Below are 21,484 nucleotides of genomic sequence, written 5' to 3' on the forward strand. Positions count from 1 at the left end.
ATTTGCCCCATCGTGTTTCAGCAATCAAAAGGCCAAAACTTTACAACGGTGGTATTAACACAATTTTTTTCCTTTATCTACTTAAAATATAGCAATTACAGGTTATTGAGCAGCCTTTTGAAGTGAAGAAAGCATCCATGGATATTTTTCTGTCAAACATTACAACATCTCTGAATGCTGGATTCATGAAGACCTGTTACAACCCAACCATCAATACACAAGTCCTTCTGTAGGGCTGAGTATCACTGTGCTGTCCCCTGAAGCATAGCTGTACTATGTATGTGGGAATACTATGGATACTTTATGTCTAGGGAAGATGGCATAATAACGTAACTGATAATGGCAAAAACATAGCACAGTTTTAAGAGAATCTGAAACTGTGAAGCACTGTCTCTGTGTACCTCCAAAAGTGCATGGGGGTGAGAAGAGCTGAAAGCAATGAGGCTATGCTTACCTTCTCCACACAGACATAAGTACGTGTTGTAGTTCTAAGGAAACGGGGAAAATTAGCTTCTGTAGAGCACTGATTTGAACAGTGGATATCTAAAACAGCTTCATTTCTCTGACTTGCCAGCTGTGTGCTCTAAGGCATAGCCACATAAATTGTCAATATTCTAGCAGTAAAGCAGTCAAGCAAACCTATTTTATGAACCTTTTATGCAACAATGAGAGCCCTTTACTCCCAGCTCATATGCTTGAAGATAAGTACATGCTTAAATGCATTCTCGATCCGGGTTAATCTGCTCTGTATCCTGCAAGTTTAACCCAGTAGTCAACTCTGAAAATCTCAGCTGTATCTACAGCTTGCATTTGAGCTCTTTCTTTGCCTTTCTTGGTCATCAGTCCTGCTGTCTAGAGTGTCAGTTAGTGTACAATAGCCCTTATGAACACAGGAGAGGGGTCTGACCTATGTTCTCCAGTGTAGCTGACTGAGTGTATGGAAATGCACAGTTTTTCCTGACAAATGTAAGATAGGTATGTCACCACTTTTTTTATTGCTTTTAAACTTTCACCAGTATATGCTTAAATTTGTGCATTTGACATTTGACACTTGTGGCTAAAGTGGCAGATGTTCATGAGGAACTGGGTGATGACATTTTTCTGAAGATTAGATGGAACTAACTGTAAGTTTTTATCACTTCTGAGACATCGCACAAGCCTCAAATCAGGACTCTTAGCATTCATTTATCTCAGTAAGTAAGTCATGGTATCTTGATGTACTTAAAAAAAACAGTTGATCAAACACTGAATTTGTTTTACTTGGGAAATTATGACATTTTGATTTTTTGTTCCTGTGGATCATGTTACCCCCAACCTTTCAGGTTTGTCCATGGGACAGAAATTGTATTATCTTTCCACTCCCAATTGCCCCTGATCATACTGTAGATGGTGTTGATAGACTCATACTTGGAGCCATGGAGTAGGTGATTAGAGAGATTAGAGTTTCTAGACTCTGATTTCATTTAGCTCTGAGGTGGTTCTATGGCTCCTGACAGAAAATCAAGAAGTTTTCAAATTACAAGTTGAAACAAATTCTGTGGGACTGACCCTGTCCGTGCCACAGAACAAATTTTCTGCAGCCAAAGCTGTGGTTGAGAGATGCTTAGTTTTATGTTTGTCATTTACTGATGAAAAGGTTTATGAAAGAAAAGATAAATCCTGAGTGTCTGTAATAGAGTATCTTTATTAACTGAAATGTCAGTAGTTCAGAAGATAAGTGTCCATTATTATTTATCACTCACTGTGTACTATCAAAGATCATGTGAAAAATGACTTGTACTTTGGTATTTCATCTGCTGTGAGCGGCATAAAAAGTGTTTTGTAAAAAAAATGTCCAAGCAAAACTGTTGAAGCAGAATTGAGAGTGTAGCAGCAGTTCAGGGTGCAATCTAAAACCCAACTGACTTGAGAAAGTTCAACACTAAGGTTATAGTTAAACCACAAGCTTAGTGCAGGGAAAGTACATACTTTCCCTTTGAACTTATCACTTTCTGCATATAGGTGCATAGTAGTACTTGCAAAAAAAGTCAGGATAGAGATGCACGTGGTTTTTTTGTGATGCCCCACCTAACGGATGAGAGAAACAAAAAACTTTGTAGAATGAAAGTGCACCTTGCAAACAACTGAAGAGCTTTCCACTCTGAGAGGCTCTTCACAACAGCATGAGACTTCTGGTCAGATTCTGTAGTAAAAGCTAATATATTTGATTCTTAAGTGGTTCTCAGTGACAATTGATCAGTTTTCCGTGTCCTTTTAGCACACCCTTTTGGAATAAGTTCTTAGGAAATTCAACATATTAAGCAGTAATAATTCTGTCATACTTTGTTATTTTAGACAAAAGGAGTAGCAGAAAAAGATCACAGGACTTCCTATCTAAACATTATCATTCTATTTTTCCACACTGGATACATGGTGGAGGCTCCATCTTTTCAAACAATCGTGATGCAAGCAGGGAAGAAATGCATGTGTTTGTTGACAGCAGCAGTCCCAGTTGGACACATTCAAACAGTTAGTTGTACTAAGGTTGCGTGCCTGTGGCTGAGCCACATGCCATCACTAATCCAGCTCTTGGCTGCATTACTTTTCAAAAATAAAAAATGGATTCCTCTGCCATGTTTGAAAAGCTTTTGGCCTTCTTGAATCCTGTTTAATGTTGCAGTCAGGCTAGCTAGAAGAAGGTCAATAAGGCCTTTGCATCCTGACCACATTCTTGCTGGGCTGACTGGAAGACAGAAGAGCCTTTTGGAAGGACTGAGAGCCTGGAAGCATGTTTCTTGTGTTTCTGAAGTGCACTGGAGGATATTTCTGAAGCGAGATATAGGTCCTACAGGGTACCAGGAGGAACAGCACGCTACACCTGAAAGCACATTCATTTTTTTAATCATTCAGACAAGTTCTGGGGCATACTCTGCTCATTCACCCTGGCTGGAGCAGGTGGAGCCATACCAGTGTGAGTAAAATCATAACACAGTTTTAAAGCTACAAATACAGGTGTTTTGTGAGAATATTCTTCCTATAAGTCTTTATGAACATATATGAGTCTATACATCTAAAACAAAAGGGAAGCAATCAGAATAGCATTTTGATTTCCAGTGTAAACTGAGATTTTTTTTCCTCTTTCCTTTCCACACAGTCCTATACATATACAGTAATTTTTTTTCCTTTGTGTAGTTCAGAACTGAGTTTTCAGTAGAATGAAAAAATATGGAAGTAAAAAATACAGACTAATGGGTTTATCCAAAACCCACTATAAATTGAAACTCATCCTTTGTCAAAATCTGTCACTTCATCCTTGGCATAAATTACATATCCAATAATTCACTGATTTTTCTAGCACTCTGATTTCTCCCAAGTTGTTGATGTCTCTCTAAAAGGGGCATAGTATTTCTTATTCTCCAGAAACTTCTGTTTTCTGCTGTCACAGCTGAATGTGACAGGGAATGCAAAGGGCTGCTGCTTGGTATGGTCTTATGGTGGTCCTGTCCCACTGATGGTCATGAAGGGAACAGCCCTCGAGGAATGTTATAGTGTGTACTGAACATGCCTATCATCCTTCCAGCAGTGTATTTCCTCTGCCATATTTACTATCAAGCTGACTCTTCATTTGTTATCATAAGTGTTAATTATCCTTTAAAAATATTCCTTGACTTTGTGCAGATGTTTTCCTGACATTTCAGCATTTCAAGAAATGCTTTTTTCAACATTTTTCACGGTTCCTAAAAGCAGGACAATCACAAAGTTAGTTGTTAAATGCTTTGTTCAATCTACAAGTGTGTTTGAAGAGAAATGCTGGGTACATATAGTCAGTGTTGTCAAATAGTTTATCTTCAGCTTGAAAATAAAAAAATAAATATATATATAAATATAATGTACATGTAAGAGTATGCAGCCTGGGATCTGTGCTAATACAGGAAGAACAACTGAATACTGAGAGTTGCCAGTCATTGTATTTCATTACATATGACAGCACGCTTAAAAACTGATGTAATAACATGTAGATTGTCGTATATTCACTCTTTAAGACTTTGAATACATGAGATATTTTGCTACTTATGCATTCATACTCTTTGGAAATTCTTGTCCTAATCCAGGTGGACAACTTCTGTACACATAGAACAAAAAATGATCTCTGACATAAAGAACTTAAACTTTACTCTATTCTGTAATGCTCTGCAGCCTGGATTGTCTCGTACCTGAGAACTCTGATGTCTGACCAATCACTGGAAATGAGTGAATAGCTCACACAAAGAGTGTAGTTAGTAAATATAACTTCCTTTTCAGATTTCAGAATTTCATACTTAAGCTTGCCGTTTCCACTTTGTTTGAATTATTTAAACTCATTATTTTTTTTAAAGGAAGATCATCACAGGCATTTGGTAATAAAAATTTGCATTGTCGAGATAGCAAACATGTAACAAAAGCTTGAGTGTGATGGAATGAGTTATAACTTTTTCTAAATCTACAAAACCGTATTTATCTGATTCTTTACATTTAAGCTATGGTTTGGGCCACTGATCTTATGCCTGAAATGTCTCATCCTGATGGCTACGCTGCTTTCTCAGTGCCCAGCTCAAAGGAACAGGGGAGGATAGAAATAGGGGCTTAGTTGCTGAGATGAGGGCAAGGAGTTCACTCACCAATTACCATCATGGGCAAAACAGACTCAGCATAGAGAGATTAAAGTCATTTATTGCCTATTACTAACAGACAAGAGCAGTGAGAAACTAGAAGCAAATAAAAAAACACAGTATGACACAGTTGACTCCCTGTCATGCAGCTGTGAACTTATCAGCTCAGTGATCCAATCTGAACCAAAGCATAGGTCAGTCTTAGTCATCGCTTTCTTTCTAGAAGTTGCTAGCCATAGACTCACTCAGAGTAAGTATAAAAGAAACAGGATGCATGTAAGGTGAACATTTCCCAAGTATAATCTGCTGGTTCTGCCCCCCATTGCCTTGGTTTCATTTATAAAGCCATATAAGAATTGGAGCAGTTTAGTTTTTCAATCTGTAAATTTGTAAAATGACCTTTAAATGCATGATGTAGGTGTTACAAAATCTAGGTATAAAGTACTTAAGAAATAGAATTTTGTTGTAAGTAGGTCAAGTGGGGTGATATGTAATGTTGTCTTTTATCAGCAATACAGCTTACTGTTAATGTTGCATATTTTCTGAAATACTAATGGTTTACTTTATTTATTCATCCCTTGAAATTTTGGCTGCCCGTGATTAAGCTGAGTGTTTCCTAGAGGATTTATAAGGCATTTTCAAAGTCTCCATCAAGCACTTGATATTGGCTTTTGGCTATAGATATCCGGTAAATCATAGAGGAGCTAAACCCAAGTGTATTTGGCACAACATTCTTCAGTGTGTACTGCAAATAATTTTCAAAAAAAATCTACTACAAGAAGAGAAAGAGGGCAGTCTACACAAAGCAAAGCATCCATTTGGAAGTTTGTCTCTATTTTTGAGCTAAACTGAGGTTCCCGAGTTGTTATTCCTTCTTCTACATCATTTGTTTTGGAAAGTGTAATTAGATTAATAGCCTTTGATTTTTCTCAATATTGGAACTATTGTACATATTTTGTATCAGGTAGCGTGGAGCATAATGATATTATTTGTAGTGTTAATAATTGCTACTTGAAGACTAAATAAATTTTTTTATTTTAATGGAAGAGTTGAAGGAAATATCAAAAACAACGATCAGTGGGTTTTGTAGTTAAAGAATACTCGAGGATGCATTTATGTAAGTTTGCTTTTAGCTGTGGTGCTGTCCATTGAGGGTCAGTCAAGAGTAAGGTCGAAATGACTTGCAGAATGTCCTTGGTCAGAATTTTTTTTTTTTTTTTTTATTACTGAAAACCTTTAAGCATTGCTTAGAAATTCATCAACTACATCTGTAACTACATATGTATCTATATGTGTATTTTGTCTTCTAGGGCATACAGGACGATTATTAAAATCTCTGTGTTTCACCAGTCTATCATTTCTGCTGCTGCACATCATCTTTCAGATTACAATAAACAGTCTTGAAGCTGGAAGAACTATTGAACCTGGTTTTAACTGTAAGTAAAACCTTTTAGCTTTTATCAGCATTTTAATTGTGCAGATGCTTCAGTGGTTTGAAGGGTGAAGGCTGATGGGAAGACACTTACCATCGTGCTTTTATGAAATTTTCTTCATCTTTCTTGTTTCCTTAATAATTTCTGTGACTAGGGCAAAAATTCTAGAGTAGTTTAAGAAATTAAGTGTGTTAACTGTTGTTCCCACTAGATGAATATTCTCTTTTGGTTTAGCAATTATTACTTTTAGGCTTTCTCGAAATTCTCTCAGAGCATGAGGTAGCTGAACCGTTATCTTCTTACTTAATAATTCACTGTACTAAAATAAAGTGAGATATAGTAATTAAAAAACCCTCTGCCCATATATTATGCTTCCGTTGGATGGAACTCTGTTGAGCGGTTTGTTTAATTAAAAGTTAAATCTTGACCTCGAGATTTGTTTTTAAACAGTATTTCCTTTTTCTTGCCTGTGTTATATGGGCAGAAGGGCTTTCAGATTTTATTTATACGTAAACTCTACTTATAAATATATTGCATGGCATTTTACATCTTCCTCTCTCAGGAAATGTTCTTCAATAATTCAGAAGCCAAAGGTACTTTATTGTGTAGAAGTTAATTACAATATCTATCCACTGATTTGGATATATAACCTCCAGGTAGAAGCTATTTGTACTTGTCTTGCAGTGCTTATGATTAACATTTGAAACTGTCAACTTGCCCTTGATAAATGTCCATTTAATTTATCTCAGAGTAGGCTGCTGCCACTTGGGTAAACAGTTACGCTACAGTTAAACACAAGAAACGTTATGTGAAGTAAAGTATTTGACTTAAAGCAACAAAATCATAAGGAAACTTGGAGTATGCATTACAATTTTGCTTTTAGCTGAAACCATTTCTTGAAGTAAAAGGCATAACTGTTACATCATTCTTAACAGGAAGGTTACAGGCTTTGTCAGTTCACATCAGAGATTCAGAGTCGAAAAGTATATTTTCTTTTTTTTCTTTTTTTTTTTTTTTTTTCAGAAATGCATGGTATTGATAGAGTGAACCAGATGAGTTGATTTCCCATATCTGACCATCTAATGGCAAAAATATATTCTTTCTTCCTAAATTATAGTAACTGTATCAGTGTTAGAAGATGTTTGTATGGGTAGAGAGTTCCTAATCATCCAAGATGGAGATGCAACCACATCACTTTTTCTTTGTCCTGTAGTGGGAACTGGGTTCTACAATGGAATGCAATTTAAAGGATTACTTTATTCTCAAAAGTTCACTCCTGCAGGAAGGAAGGAGAGGACATTTCTATTTCTATCTGCGATTAATATTGCTAAGTTCAACAGCTTTTCTTCTAGATGCTATAATAATTACTTCCTTACTATTGCAAGCAGTACAATTCCTGTACAGCAGGAATTTCCTTCCTGCTTTAAATATTTCTGCCAGCCTCTCCTGCAGTAGTGACACCGGAACATTTAAGTGGGAGCAACCTCACAGAACAATGAGTGTGGATGTAATAGTAAACTGAAGGTGCCATGGGCTGCTAGAGAGCACTGAGACCAGCTGGCATGAAATGACCTACATCCTATTGTGCTAGGAGTGGTACTTGTCACATGTAAACTCCCAAACAGTGACTGACTTGTTTGAGAGAAAAACTGGCTGACAGAAGCTTTCCAAGGGACAGAGGAGATATAAGGACTGTTGTGGAAGAAAGAGACAGAAAATGCCAAGTTCCTTGTTAGATCAGTTGATAGCATAAGTTATTGTTAAGTGGCACTAGAGAGTATGTGGTACTGTGAAGGTGTGGAAAAGACAAAACACCCACTTCAGAAAGTGCTTGGTAGCATTTTAGCTTGTAGTTATTTGGTGACAACAGCCTTACTATATTTCCTGTTCCCTAGCTATATGAATAATGCTCTGCAAAATTGACTACAGCAGTGTGCTAAGCCACAGCTGGAGAAATGACAGCATCATGCCCATAGCATCTGCACAATGTTATGATCTCTGCCTGTTAGAGTTAGCTGTTAATGTTTATTCAACTCTTTTCACTCAATAAGTGCAGAAGTGTGGACTTGGAGACTGGAGTTTTCTGTTTCCCTATCCAGACCAGGACAACTGCTGTGAAACAGTTTTTACAGCTGTTTGTTTAGTTCCTAAGCCCTGTATGCCCTTCTGGCAACATTATATAGTCTCTTCTGATGCTTATCATTATAGAGTTTTTTTACCCCCTTAGTAAAAATGTCTAATCCATCACTTTCAATGTACTGTGGAAACGAAGGATAAATTTCCATTTCTCCTTATGGTTCCTGTTAAGTATTTGAAGTTGTGTCTGTTGTGTATACCCCTTTCATTCTCATCTTTTCGTAGAACTTCACTCCCTCTAAACCTTCTTCATAGGTCATGTTTTACTTGTTGGTCTACCTCTGTTTTCTCCGTGTGATCTACGTACTTCTTGAAGTCCAGTGCCCAAAGCAAGGCACTAATTTCACAGAGTACATGCTGAATATAAAATTGCCCATATGTATGTGACCGATGCTTCCTGTTTATATGTTACTACATGGTAGTTTATTTATTCATTTATTTATTTGCAAGAGTGGCGGTGTCTCACACTTAATTTTTAATTCATTATAATGGAAAAATCCTTTTCTGCAAAGCAGATATATATATTTTTCCTTATCTTATTCATATAAGCACTTCATAGATGTATGCTTACCCACATTTTTCCAGGATGCTTTCATTTATCAAGACTCTTCTGAATTCTGTCTTCTGATTTATTCATCACCCCTCGTTAAGGGGACATCGGCAAAAACCATTGAGGGATTTTTGGTTATATTACTTTTGATTTTTATTTTTTTCTTTACATTTAATCTTTGTTTTGATTTTGCTGGAACTTTAAATATATTGCCCTCGTGTAAATGAAGGGGAAATAATTAGTGCAAAAGTAGACCAGGACTTTTGGTGTAATACTTTCTGCGCTGGGTAAAAGAACAAGGAAGGAGTGAAATAGATGTAAACACAGAAAGGAGAAAAAAAAATCCCATCTTTTAATTATTTTGCTTTATTTTTAATTGATCCAGTAATAAAGTCTGTGAGATTTTAGTATGTTCCTACAGTGATTTTTTGCTCTCCAGACTTTCTGATGCAGAGAAGTTAAAGCTGATTCCATCATTTTAGTGCCCAAAATTAATGAATTAATGTTTAAATTAAATTGTTTTTCTTTTCTTTAAAATTTGTTGCATTATGTAGTTAATCTAATTCCTGGTAGTTCAAGAAACTGGAGAGTTTCTCCAAATTCTGTAGTTTGTCTGAGTGTACTCAAATGCCAACTTCTGAATCAAAATGTAATTTCTATTTTAAGTTTATCTTTTCAAACTGCTGTATTATACCTTCTGAAAGTATTTTCATTTTGCTAATAGAAACACTTGAAAAATGTTTCAATCAGGGTCATAACGCAGATTATCACCTCTTAAATCTTACACAGTTAAATTTTCATTTTGGAAATTAAGGACAACCATCCTTAATCTTTTATTGCCACTTTATTATTCCTTTATTATGTATCATTACCACTGTAATAATCTTTTACATCTACAAACAGATTAATTTGGGCCATCTCTAAGAGCAAAGTAGAAAGAATTTTTGATGGATTGTAAAATATTGTGCTCTTATCTTGGAGTTACTGAAAATGAGCTGATAGTGTTTAAAATAAGTAGGTCTTAGAATGTTTGGTTTCTTCAGCTTCTCCTTTTTTCATCCATTTTCTCTTTTGGAGCCTATACACCTTCTCTCTCAGGCTGGCTTCAAAAACGTTTGTAAGCTATGTAGTGGATGTACACTGATGGGTTGATAGAGCTGTTTAAAAATGTTCAGCTAAATGTGGGTTTGGAGGGGGTTATTTATTTAGTTAGTTTAGTTTTTTTTTTTTCAGTATCTTCTGAGTATTACTTAGCACTAATTGCTGCTAGGAATCCTCGTTTATCTTAGTAAAATATTTCTAGTTAGTTACAGCTGCACTGTTTAGAAATAACATTAAATCAGAATCCATATAGTAGACAAGGAATACAATACATACAGCAAGTATGAGCTGTGGTAAACTTTAGCAACTGAGAGCAATGTGGTCAGTCTTGTTTCAGTGATATTTCCATATCCAGAATCAGATTTTGAGATGTGGTAGTATTCATGATGTAATACATAGAATTTCATTATTAAATTTTTTACTTCTGATGAAATAGATTTCTGGTAATTTGATTAAGCAGTGTTGGTTAGAATCTGTGAGATAGGAAATGGAAAATTAGGTCACAATGTCACAGAGTCTCATTCTTCAGTAAGTAAGCTATAGTCTTTTCTTAGGACTATATTTAAACAATTTTTACAATGACATTTCCACCAGCAGCAGCAGTGCTTTCTATGATGTTTATTTTAAACTTTCAGTAGATGAGTGCAAATATTCCTTGCTATACTACTCCTCCAAGTGTCATTTTCCTGTGCTTAATACTAAGTGAAAACATTGCAATTTATTTTTCTCTCATTTGTAATAGTATACATTCATTTTTTATTTTCTGCTGACTGTTCCATCTCTTGCTGTTGAAGTCTATAGTTCAATCTTCTGAAATGCTTATTCTTTCAAAACAGTTTTTTTTTTTTTTTTTTTACTACTTAAAACACTAGTCCTTAGAGATACAAATAAAAATTGTATTTTCTATCTGTTGTATTTTTAATAGACTTTAATTTTGGATTCAGTGTTTGTTAGAATACCAAATGGTCATTCACAGCAATTCTGGCTATTTTTATTTTACATCAAATAATAGAACTACTGGATCTCTAATTAATAACTAGAAACCATTTTTTATGACTGTATACAGTTAGGAAGTTTTATCCACAGAGTGGTTATGTAGAATGAGAAGGAGAATAGACTGAAATAGACTTAAAGCTTTCCTAGATAGCTTCTCTTTCACATTATGGGAACTAAATTCAGATAATTCCCTGTCCCCAACATATCAAACAAATGCACTGCCACCATTCTGAAATTGTAATAACCTTCTGCTTTATATGTATTTGAATGATATATTGGCCAAATGACCATCCTGTGGTCATTAATGCCAGTGTGTCTCTTTGGCTTTGGGTTATGTTAGGAAGCAGTGATATCCAGTACAAGCAAATTACTGAAAACTGAAATCCAGGATTGCAGCTGATCTTCCACAGGAGTGAGTTCCAAGTACTTTTTCGTAGGTACCTAGTGAGATTTCGTGCTTTTGTATCCTGAAAAGCTGCTAGATTGTGTTTGTGTGGTATCAGCATGAGGGGCAGGAAGAGAAAATTTGGGGTTTTCTTTGTTAGTACAAACAAAGATGTAGTCTTGAAATTGGCACTAGATTTTTCAGGCAATGAGAAATTCTAATTTTTTTTTCAACCTGTTCCTAAATGACAAAAGCATCCATTAAACAAATATTCTGAAATTTTTCTACGAATAGCTTGCATAGCTTGGGAGACTCATTTCAATCACACAACTTCATGTGAAATGGAATCAGTTCACATGGCACAAAGACAATTTGTGAGTTTACATATACAATTAGAATCAATATCTTGCTATTAATTTATTTTGACAAAACTGCATTGCTAATTGATTCCTTTTCCTGGAACTACTGGAAGTTTAACTAAAACTTACATTAGCAATAATGTGCTAAACAATTGTATGGAAGATTCTGTTTTCTGTAGACTTTCCATTTTGGCATTTTTTATTAAGCACACAGACAAGAATTTATGAATGATTAGAGTTATGAACTCTTCATAACTCTTCTAAATGACTCTTCATTGTGGAGATTTTTATTTTGAACTTGACACTGTCTGAGCCTGTGGCATCTATTATAGCAGTTACGGTGTGAACTGAATATGTAATGCTAGATGTTTAGCTAAATCACTTCCAAGGTGGCGTGGTGGTGTTTTCAGTGGGAACCAAATTTACATGAGCATATTATAACAGAATAGAGATTGTATGAGTTCTGAAAGTTCTCTGGCATCCATGTATGACTGACCACTAAATCCCATAATATTAATGTGGAATTTTAGTGGAATTCAGATATCCACCCATTTCTGAAGTTCTGAGCTACAGTCTTTACTGAAGATTAAATCAGCACAGATGGTTAATTACCTGAAATTTTATTTTCAGATTTTATGAGACTTCAGGTACTTAATGCACTTTGGCTTTGTGGTATATCTACACCAAGCTATGTGAAGCTTCATTCACAGTAAGATACTGCAAGCTGAGCACAAGATAAGCTGAAAATATTCACGAATGACCAGTTAATACAATTTCGTTTCAAAAATGAAAGGGAACTGTGAAAGCTACTGTTCTCTAGTAACTGTTATTCTATGGATTTGTCCTTCTTAGCCCAAGCAATAAGACTGACTCTTTGGGATACTTCCCTTTGCCTGGTGCCATGTGGATTGAAAAATCCTTGCCGTGGTTTAGCGTGTAAACACATGTAAAAAAGGACTTCTGTTCTGTGGTTAGTACTGTATGGATGTCAGTGAGAGACAGCTTCGTGGCCTAAGCTTTATGGAGATATCACAGTTTAAAGAGTAATGACTTATGGTTTTCTTCAGAACATCCCTCATCTCAGCAGCTATTCCTGTAGAACAATGATCTTAAAAGCTATTAATGACCATTTATCCAAATCTCCATTGAGACAGAAAATTCTGGAGAGATTAGCACAGATAGTGCAAAAGTGTGCTGTCTGTAGAGTTTACACTGCTTCACATGTCAAATATGTAGGTTGCTCCAAAAGTAATGCCTCATATTTATTTCCTCAGAAATAGTATTTTCATAGAGCAAATTCTCACTACAAAATGCTATTTTTCAACACAATCACCACCATTAGCTATGCTTTTTTTTTTTTTTTTTTTTTTTTTTTTTTTTTTTGGTCAGTGATGAACAAAAAGGCTGTATGCAGGGCTCAAAAAAATCTGCACCAGCACAGCTGACCCACTTTTTCACAGCTGCTATGACAGCATTGTTGCTGGGAGAATATTGCCCATGCAGTTCAAATTTCACTATGCTTACATCCACTGTTTGATCTTCATAAATGTTCATAGCATCAATGAATGTCAATAAGTGCCATTTTTTCAGATACATCCCTTTGCTTCACTGGCACTTTCATGTCAGATGACATTCTCTCAGGCTTCCCTTCTGCTGTCAGTGGTCACGCAGCAACAAAATATAATGGAATATTGGTGGGAAGGTTCAACCTCTACTGCCATGGCTGCCAACACCTGCCTCACATGTCATGGGCTGACACAATAAAATAGGAGGTATTACTTTCAGAGCAGACCTCATACTCCTGAAAACCTAACAAATGACAGAAAGGCAGAAGACTTGAAGCAAAGAATGAAGTAGGCATGGTTCCTGTCGTTCCCTGGTTTCATAGTGTGCTGTTTCTTGTACTGGTGATGTGCAGCATCTGAATCCAGGACTAAAAAGAATGCCTAGCTGTAGAAATCACTGTGTGATCAAGTTAAATTGGCACAAATCCACCTATTATACAAGATTCTAGAAAACTGTGTGATTGTACAATATTACCAGTAACGTTTTCTGACTGTTGCTTTGGTCTTACAAAGAGTCAAGAATTCATAGCATCATGTAGTAATCATGTGGAACACACCCTATGATAAACATTTAATCAGGAAAAGGTTTTACTGTGAGATTTTTTTTTTTCATGACCAAAAAGAAAGAAAAAAGCTACAATAGTTTATTCTGCACATAAAAGTCAATTTCACTTTAATCCAGTACGTACTGAATGTCAACATTGCTTCAACACTTCTGGTGTAATTTTATGCAGGCAGGAAATTTATGACTGAGGAAACAGAAGCTTCTGTAATTGCTTCTTAGGCATGTATGATAAGTCCTGCTTAATTTCCTAAGGGGTGTTAGTGCATAACAGTTCAGAAAGTTGGTGTTCATTGTACTTACTGCATCTTTATTTCTAGACTCGCATGCTGCCATGTGAAAATCCAGCAATATTCTAAATATTTTTTTCAGTGCTGTCATATAAAACCTTCTATATAATGTATATAATCATGGAGGAATGATTTCAGTAATCTCATACTTTCCTTTAAGATTATTAAAAAAAAAAAGAAAAAAAAATCCTGTTGCTCCAGGTTACATACATAGAAATTCACTGTTTTCCTGACATGAAACTATCCACTCAGAACGTGACATGAATTTCAAAGGGCTATTTGTTTGGGTTTTTGTCTGAAACTGATTTCAGGATACTTTCTTAGAGTTTACAATTCTTCTCTTTGTATTCCTGATGTAGTGGAAGAGGAATTATGCTGCGTGGCTTGAGGTTGTTTCGTGCATCACAGCGCATTTTCTTGGCTAAACTTAAGCCCAGTACTGTATCTCATAATCTACATCAGATTTCTGTGATAACTTACGTTGTGACATGCGTCAGTACAATGAGACAATTTCAAAGTAAAGTAAAAAAAAATAATCAGTACAAACCTAAACTTTGGCTGAAGTTTTATGAAATGTCTGTACTGAAGCAGAAAATCTTATGTGACAGAGAGGTGATCCTTCTTACTGCCAGACAGAGTTTGTGTTTTTGACAGTCAGATCTGAATTGGAGAGAATTGTTGGGAAGCCACTGGGTGCAGCATGTAGATTGTTTCTGAAACTGGAAACCGGTGTGCTTCCAAAGGTGTGCTGATTCTCCACCAAGGGAAACACCCAATGGACCTGCTAATGCTGTGATACTGACTAGGGCAGTTTTCTTTGCCATGTCAAAAAAAAAAAAAAAAAAAAGAAAAAGAAAAAAGTGGGAGGATCAGGTCCAGCTTTGAGGGAGATAACACAATAGGGGAAGGCAAAGCAGAAGGGTAGCTCTTGTTTATTTGCATTCTTGGTCAATTCTCTTGGTAAATTAAGAAGCCAATGTGTGTGAGAAAGAGCCTTCTATGTTTTTCTAAGTAGCTGTTCTGTTGTTTATCAACTAATTATATACTTGAGCCTCCTATGAAAATCTCATTAGAATGAATGAAGCTGCTTTTAAATCCCAAATTACTAGCAGGTCTGGTTCCATATTGAGAAAGGTTTTGAAGACCAGGAAGGTCAGAAGCAGGCTGCTCACACGGTCGGTTTCAGGACTGTATGTCCTTTTGCAGGGATAGACCTCACACACCAACGCTGCTGTTTTGGGGTTGTTTTGGATCATCTGCAGTGTTTTGTTATAGTGGTGAGTAGTAAGAACAAAGCTGTAGTGCTATAGCAACCAACATCTCTGTGCTGATGTAGGGCATCATGTTGAGAAGTTCTCTTGCATTTCATCCAAATCACCATAACGTAAATATGTTAGGGGGCATTCTTTTGGAGTTACTGTGCAGGAATAGCAAGTTGAATTGAACAGAATTTAGAAAAATGCTTTCCACTGAAAATAATTTCACTTCAACATGAGATAAATCTTTGGAAATAGGCTGTTGTTAACATCTTTACCTATTGTTCTTCATTTTGAGTATTTTTAGAAACCCTAATTTGCTAGAGTGATGCTGTGAGACTGTATATGTTTACCCTGTAAGCTGGAGCTGGTTTTTGTTCCTGGATCCAAGCCCTTGGGCTTGAGCCTGCCATGCCTTATGATGCTCTGTGTTGGTAGTGTGCTGTGAGCCTCACCTAGGAAGGGAATGGTAAATCTGAGTTGAGATGATAACAGCTGCTGACCCAAGCAGTTCTGTCATGAGTTAGCCCCAGCTGGATGTCCCAGCTAGAGGATGAACTGCCCTGCCTCACAATGCAGACTGAAGGTTGCTCGGGACAAAGGCAGATCTTGACTCAAAGTTAACATCAGTAGAATGAACTGGGTTTACTGAGCAGTTGCGTGATATAAAATAAATCACCACATGAAACAAAGAAAATGATGTCATTCACATAATATAGCATGGAGACATCTGGGGAGAAAAAGTTTTCTTCACAGGCTTGGACTAGCAGTGCTTTTGTGGGCTTCCCTGTGTCAGTGTGTTAGGATGCAGCCCAAAATCTGGGTCAAACGCTGAATGAACTTGCATGCTTTGAGTCCGCTTCTAAATGGAAAATGCCTTAAAATTTCCTTCAATTTCTGCCAGATATATGCCCGAATCAACAACCACAGAGGATGTGAGCAGGCCCACTTTTGCATAAACAATGTGGAACACATCTGTCATGCTTGCATTTAACAGAGGGCAAAATAAATAAGTAAAATTCCTTAGCACTCATAGAGGAAGGAAAAATACCTTTCAAATCTTCAGAAGGAAGAGAACTCGTTAGGTGAGTTCAGAAGGGAAGACTTCATTTCAGTCTTAAACGTTGCTCTGTTGTTTCATTAGATGTCTAGCATTTTCCTGATACTTAGATCAGTAGCATTGCATCATTTCCATCCATACGTATGATAATTATGCGCTATTTCCATCCATACATATGATGCTTGCTACTGAATTCCATCATACCACATTCTTTTAGAAATTTAAAGGGATCAATAAACTGACTTTCGCAGCTGTTATGGGAAGAATCTAGACTATAACTATAAAGGCTTTCAATGGCATCAATGAAAATTTTAATAAATGAGAAGAATTTTTGACAAAACTGTAATTGTACTTTTGTGTCTACAAATAAGGAAAGTAGAGTACTATTTTTCAGAGTCCAGTGTTTGGAGAATGAACTTCATTTCCAAATACAGTGATACCAAATACATACTTTAAAACTGGGGGAGCTGAATATGGCTAAGTGTTCTCTAATTCACAAGTGTTTGATGAGAGCTTACTCAAGCTTTGTGTGATGTATCCTCAGTTTATTTCTGTACATCTTGAAAGAGGAAAAAAGACATTCTTAATAGAAACAGAACTTCAGTCCTTTGCTAAAGGTTATGGTGAGTACTGTAACTCAGAGTACATTAATAGCCCTATCAGTTATGTCTGTTATGTATAGAGTCAGACATTTCAAAAGAAGTCAGCCAGCAAAAAGGACACAGTGATAAGAACTGTTAACAATTCATGCATTTTTTTGGTTCATGAGTCACTTTACCTATAAAATTATTATGGCCAAGAAACTTTACATAGCCAGATAAAATCAATTTGGCACACAAATTAAGAATATTGAAATGTAAGAGAATGATTTTATCTAATCCTCTAGACCCAGCAGATTGTGAATTGATCATTGATTGTTTCCCTGTAATTTATCAGCGATGCCACACATTTGAGCAAGCAGCAGGTTCCAAGAATTTCTTGCTTGTTCTAGACCTCACAGGTTTATCTGTGAGTAATGGATGTTTCATGAGAGAACTCATGTTCCTACCTCCACCAGAGAAACATCAAAGGACTCAAATTACACCCAGAACAGGCTGTATTGTAGAGTCTAGCAACCAACCATCATTCTTAGAAACACAGACCCTAGTTAGGGTGCCAGGCTGGATTTTAATGGTCTTCAAAATCTTCCATCTGGTGGGTGTGGTGGCCCAGTGTTAATTAAACACAGCTGCATTATAAAACTTGTGGAATTACAAGACCTACTGTTGAAAGCCTTATTTATAAGTCTGGACTTTTTCTGTGTGTTTTATTGTAAAGGAGAGAAAAACTGCTTTTTGTGGCTAACCTTTATTTTTTTATATATATATATTCATGCAGATGTGAGCTAGAGACTCTCCCAAACTGCAACTGACAAATACTGCAATAGTAAAAACCAAAACCAAAACAAAAAAAATAGTTGCTGTTGTGCTAACAGCAGTTCAGCAGGTTTAGAACACTGCTGTTTAACCAGTTCTCATTATTTTGTGGTAACTCTTCGTCATATTTTTAGCTATCTGATATTTTGTTTGGCTAAGAATAAAGTATAAGAATAATGTAAACAATAAAAATCACCCCTGTGAGGAGCAGGGCAAGAGGTACCTTTAAACTGCTATCAAATTGAGTTTTTTTCTTTCTGTTTATATAAACATGCACATGTTTTGTTTTCGGGGGCTTCATTCCTTGCAGCATGAGCTTTCTGTGATTATTAAGTTTTAGTACTGAATGGCAACCTGTGCAATTTCAGGAATCAAGCTAATTGAATTACATAATTAGCAAACCTAGCTAAGCTAAGAGGTTGGGCCGGGGGGAGGGAGGTGGGTGAGAGGATTTCAGCACAGTTTTTTCACCAATAAAATTGAACGTCATGAAATTTTCCAAGTTTTAAAAAGCAGTAAGTACCACTGAGTTAGGAAGCCAATGTGAGCAATGCCTCTTTGGCTGAGCTTGTCACAGAATTGTAGGGCATGGATGGGACTTCAAGGTTTCATTGAGTCGAACTCCAAAAATGAGTGCTTCCAAAAGGTGCAGAGAGCTGTAACAAGCAAGATTACAGGGATGCAGTATGTTGAGGTCTAAAAAAATAAAGTAGTAAGTGATTGGGTTATGAAATTGGAAACGACAATTGTAGTATTGTTATCTGCAGAACTTACATTCTCTCAAGCAATAAATCACTGTTTTCTGCAGAAGGGAGATATTAAGCAGAAGTGATTTGTTGAATGGGCACTTCTTGGATGCTCAGTAGCCATGAAAAGGGAGATATCTGGGAGTAGAGGATGCATGAAGAAAGGAAGCCAGCAGTTTGCATGCATATTGTCCACCAATCTCTGGTTTGGTCCATAGTGGACTTAAGGTAGAACAGTCCTCAGCTGCTCTTCATGCATCTCTTGCCCCAGCAAAATCTGGGGAAGGAAAATGATGTACAGGAATAATTTTTTCAATCACGGCACTGGTTCACATAAACCCTTCACTGTCAAACCCACCTCGAAGTGTCACTAAAAATTTTAAGTGATTTATGAATGGAAATGTTTGGAGATAAGTGTGACCAGGTTTGCCCTGTTGGCTTATAACATGAGCCATGATTTTGCCTAGAGTAGACCAGACAAGCAGGACCGACCATATCTTCTGCTACTGTAATCTCATAGTATTGTATTTTTATGAGGCCTTTTAACCAAAATAAATTTCAGCTCATTAAATTGCATTGCCTTGAGAGCGAAATACCACCTGCTCATTACCATCCTGTTCTCTTAACAGCCTTTCTACAAATTAGATTGTGCAATGCTTATGGTACATGAATTTTAAAATTATTTTTGTAACTTTTCATGTCCTGGCAACCTGAACAAAAAATTTCACACAAATACCCTTCAACAAAAAGAAAAGCTGCAATACTGAAATGATTCCACAGACATCTGGAAAAAGTCAAAGATGGGCTTCCACGTCTATCCTATGTCATTCTGGATAACACCAAGAAAATGATATCACATTTCCTCCTTTTCATAGCTCTCAGTTGTTCCTGTCACTTTTTTGCCTTTTTTTTTTTTTTTCTCTCTCTCTTTAAGCTATAGCAAAGAATTGAAAAGCTATAAAACAGCAGCTGCAGGAGTTGAAAATATATGTTGCATTGAATCAAAAGGTAAAAATTAACATCTGTGTTTTGGTATGTTGTTTTTCCAGAGAAAAGCATAAAATCTTACTTTATCTAAAAAGTTTTTGTGGCAGCTCCTGATTTCAAAGACTTCTCAAAAGTTGGTTGAAATATCAGTTCTGTTATTTTGGAAGAAAAAAATGTCTTCACCAATATGAAACTGTTATTTTTATTCTTTTGCACAAAAGTTATATTCTGTTGTATACTAACGCAGTTATGGAAACAGTAAGTACCAGTTTTGCGTGCCTTTCTGCCAGATCTCTTCAGGTTTGCCAATAGGGTATTGATTTTGTAGATAGGAAAAAAAATAAATAAAAAAAAGATCCAGATTATGGCAAATGGGGAAATATTCCTCATTTGCTCGCTTCCTTTCATTCAGTGCCTTCAACAGGTCACACAGTGACTGCATTCATCTCTGCTAAGCCAGCTCAGGTCAATCTATGAAACCCTGAGCTAGAGAGTTGCTGTCATGTTCTCTTCTGTGAGTTAGGGCCACTGCCAAAGTCATCCAATGTTTACAGATGGTTTTTTGGTTTATGCTGCTTTCACTGTTTGTGGTACAAATAGCTACTTTTACCCTGGAGTTGTATCTTTTTCTGGATGTGTTTAATGCTGAGGTAATATCCTCCATATTTGGGTCAGTACTCACAAAGTTTTATATAATTTTACAATTCACTATTAATACTAATAAAACCCAACCCCCTAGCATATGGGGTGCAGAATACACTGCAAAGCAAGCTGTTATATTATCCCAAAAGATTTATGAGCTGCAAAATTCGAGTTTGGAGAGGGTAGTATAGACTTTGGCAATTTCTAAATGCTGATGCTACATCCTTTCAGATGTAAATCAAACCCATCAGGAGCACTCTATTCCTTAGATACTTCATACTAAAATGTTTTTGTTCATCACCCCTTTCTCAGTTGGAGGTTGTATATGAAAGTTGTTAAAATGAAATAAATAATATATTCCTATGAAGATGATTAGTGTATTTTGGAACTCAGAAGTGGTGGAGAAGTTGGGTAATATTTCAGTATAAATAACAATGTGAGTAGATTTTTTTAATATTGTTATTATTATTTTTTTTGAAATTCTTAGTCCAGGATGTGGATAGTTAGGTCATAATCTCCTTGGATATTTCCCAGTGTTTGGGCAGGCTGTGAATGATGATCTCTATTACGGGAAATCTTGTGCTTCTTTATGCAGAGTAGAGTCAAATAATCGGGCTTTGACATGGACGGCTCAAAGATATGTTTTCATATAGTCATGTACATTTCATGTTTTTTGCACGTGTTCACCTATTTCACCTGCTTATTCATTTTAATGGCTGTGACAATATCTCACTTGATGCTCCTGTTTGAACATTTGTTGAATGTGTTTCACGCTACAAGTATCTTACATTAGAAGCATTTATGTGCCTTCACACATGGCCTGTGCTATTTTGGGAGAATGCTGTGGCTGATCTCTCTCTTCTGTTGCCCTCTTAGGAAGTAGATATTGCTTCCCTGTTTAAAAATCAGTATTCAGTCAAGTTGTTGATTTGTAGTTATTGTCCTTGGAGTCTGTGACAGTTTGGTTAGCTTGTTACCAACTTTTTTTTTCTGATTGCTCCTGACACTGTGTGGAAGTTCTCAATTTCTGGGTCCTCTGCAGAAAGGCACAGACAAGGATGAAACATAGAAACACTTTAAAAACAGTTACTAGAAGCTTTGAGTGACAACTAAGATGTTCAGTATATATGAAAAAAAAGGTCTGAGATCCTCTTGAACAACATCAACAAGGACCAGGACCAGCTGTGATCCTTGCTCTTATGTCACTACCCCTAAGACATAATAAATCAGACTGAATGTTGTTAGAGGATATCATCATTACTGTGCAGATACCTCCAGGTGACTGCAGAACAACATATTTAATTCAGGATTGATGAGGCCATGGAGAGTCAGTACTGCTTGGTGCATAAGACTTACCAGTTGCTGGGAGAATA

The 21,484-nt window shown here is 36.3% G+C and overlaps 1 protein-coding gene across 13 annotated transcripts in view; it reads left to right on the top strand.

Annotated features, from left to right (window-relative positions):
* Positions 1–21,484, top strand: part of PIEZO2 (piezo type mechanosensitive ion channel component 2) — a 245,733-nt gene that overhangs the window by 54,011 nt on the left and 170,238 nt on the right. For all 13 annotated transcript variants that reach the window (XR_006178478.1, XM_042869233.1, XM_042869225.1 and 10 more), the window contains one exon: positions 5,939–6,064. Coding sequence is in view for 12 of the 13 variants with exons in the window: in XM_042869233.1 (XP_042725167.1) it covers positions 5,939–6,064 (126 nt within the window). In the remaining variant the exon portion in view is untranslated. The remainder of the gene's footprint in view (positions 1–5,938; positions 6,065–21,484) is intronic.

This window comes from Lagopus leucura, unplaced genomic scaffold (assembly GCF_019238085.1).
Source record: "Lagopus leucura isolate 7727_CA_CO unplaced genomic scaffold, USGS_WTPT01 Super-Scaffold_100002, whole genome shotgun sequence".
NCBI lineage: Eukaryota > Metazoa > Chordata > Aves > Galliformes > Phasianidae > Lagopus > Lagopus leucura.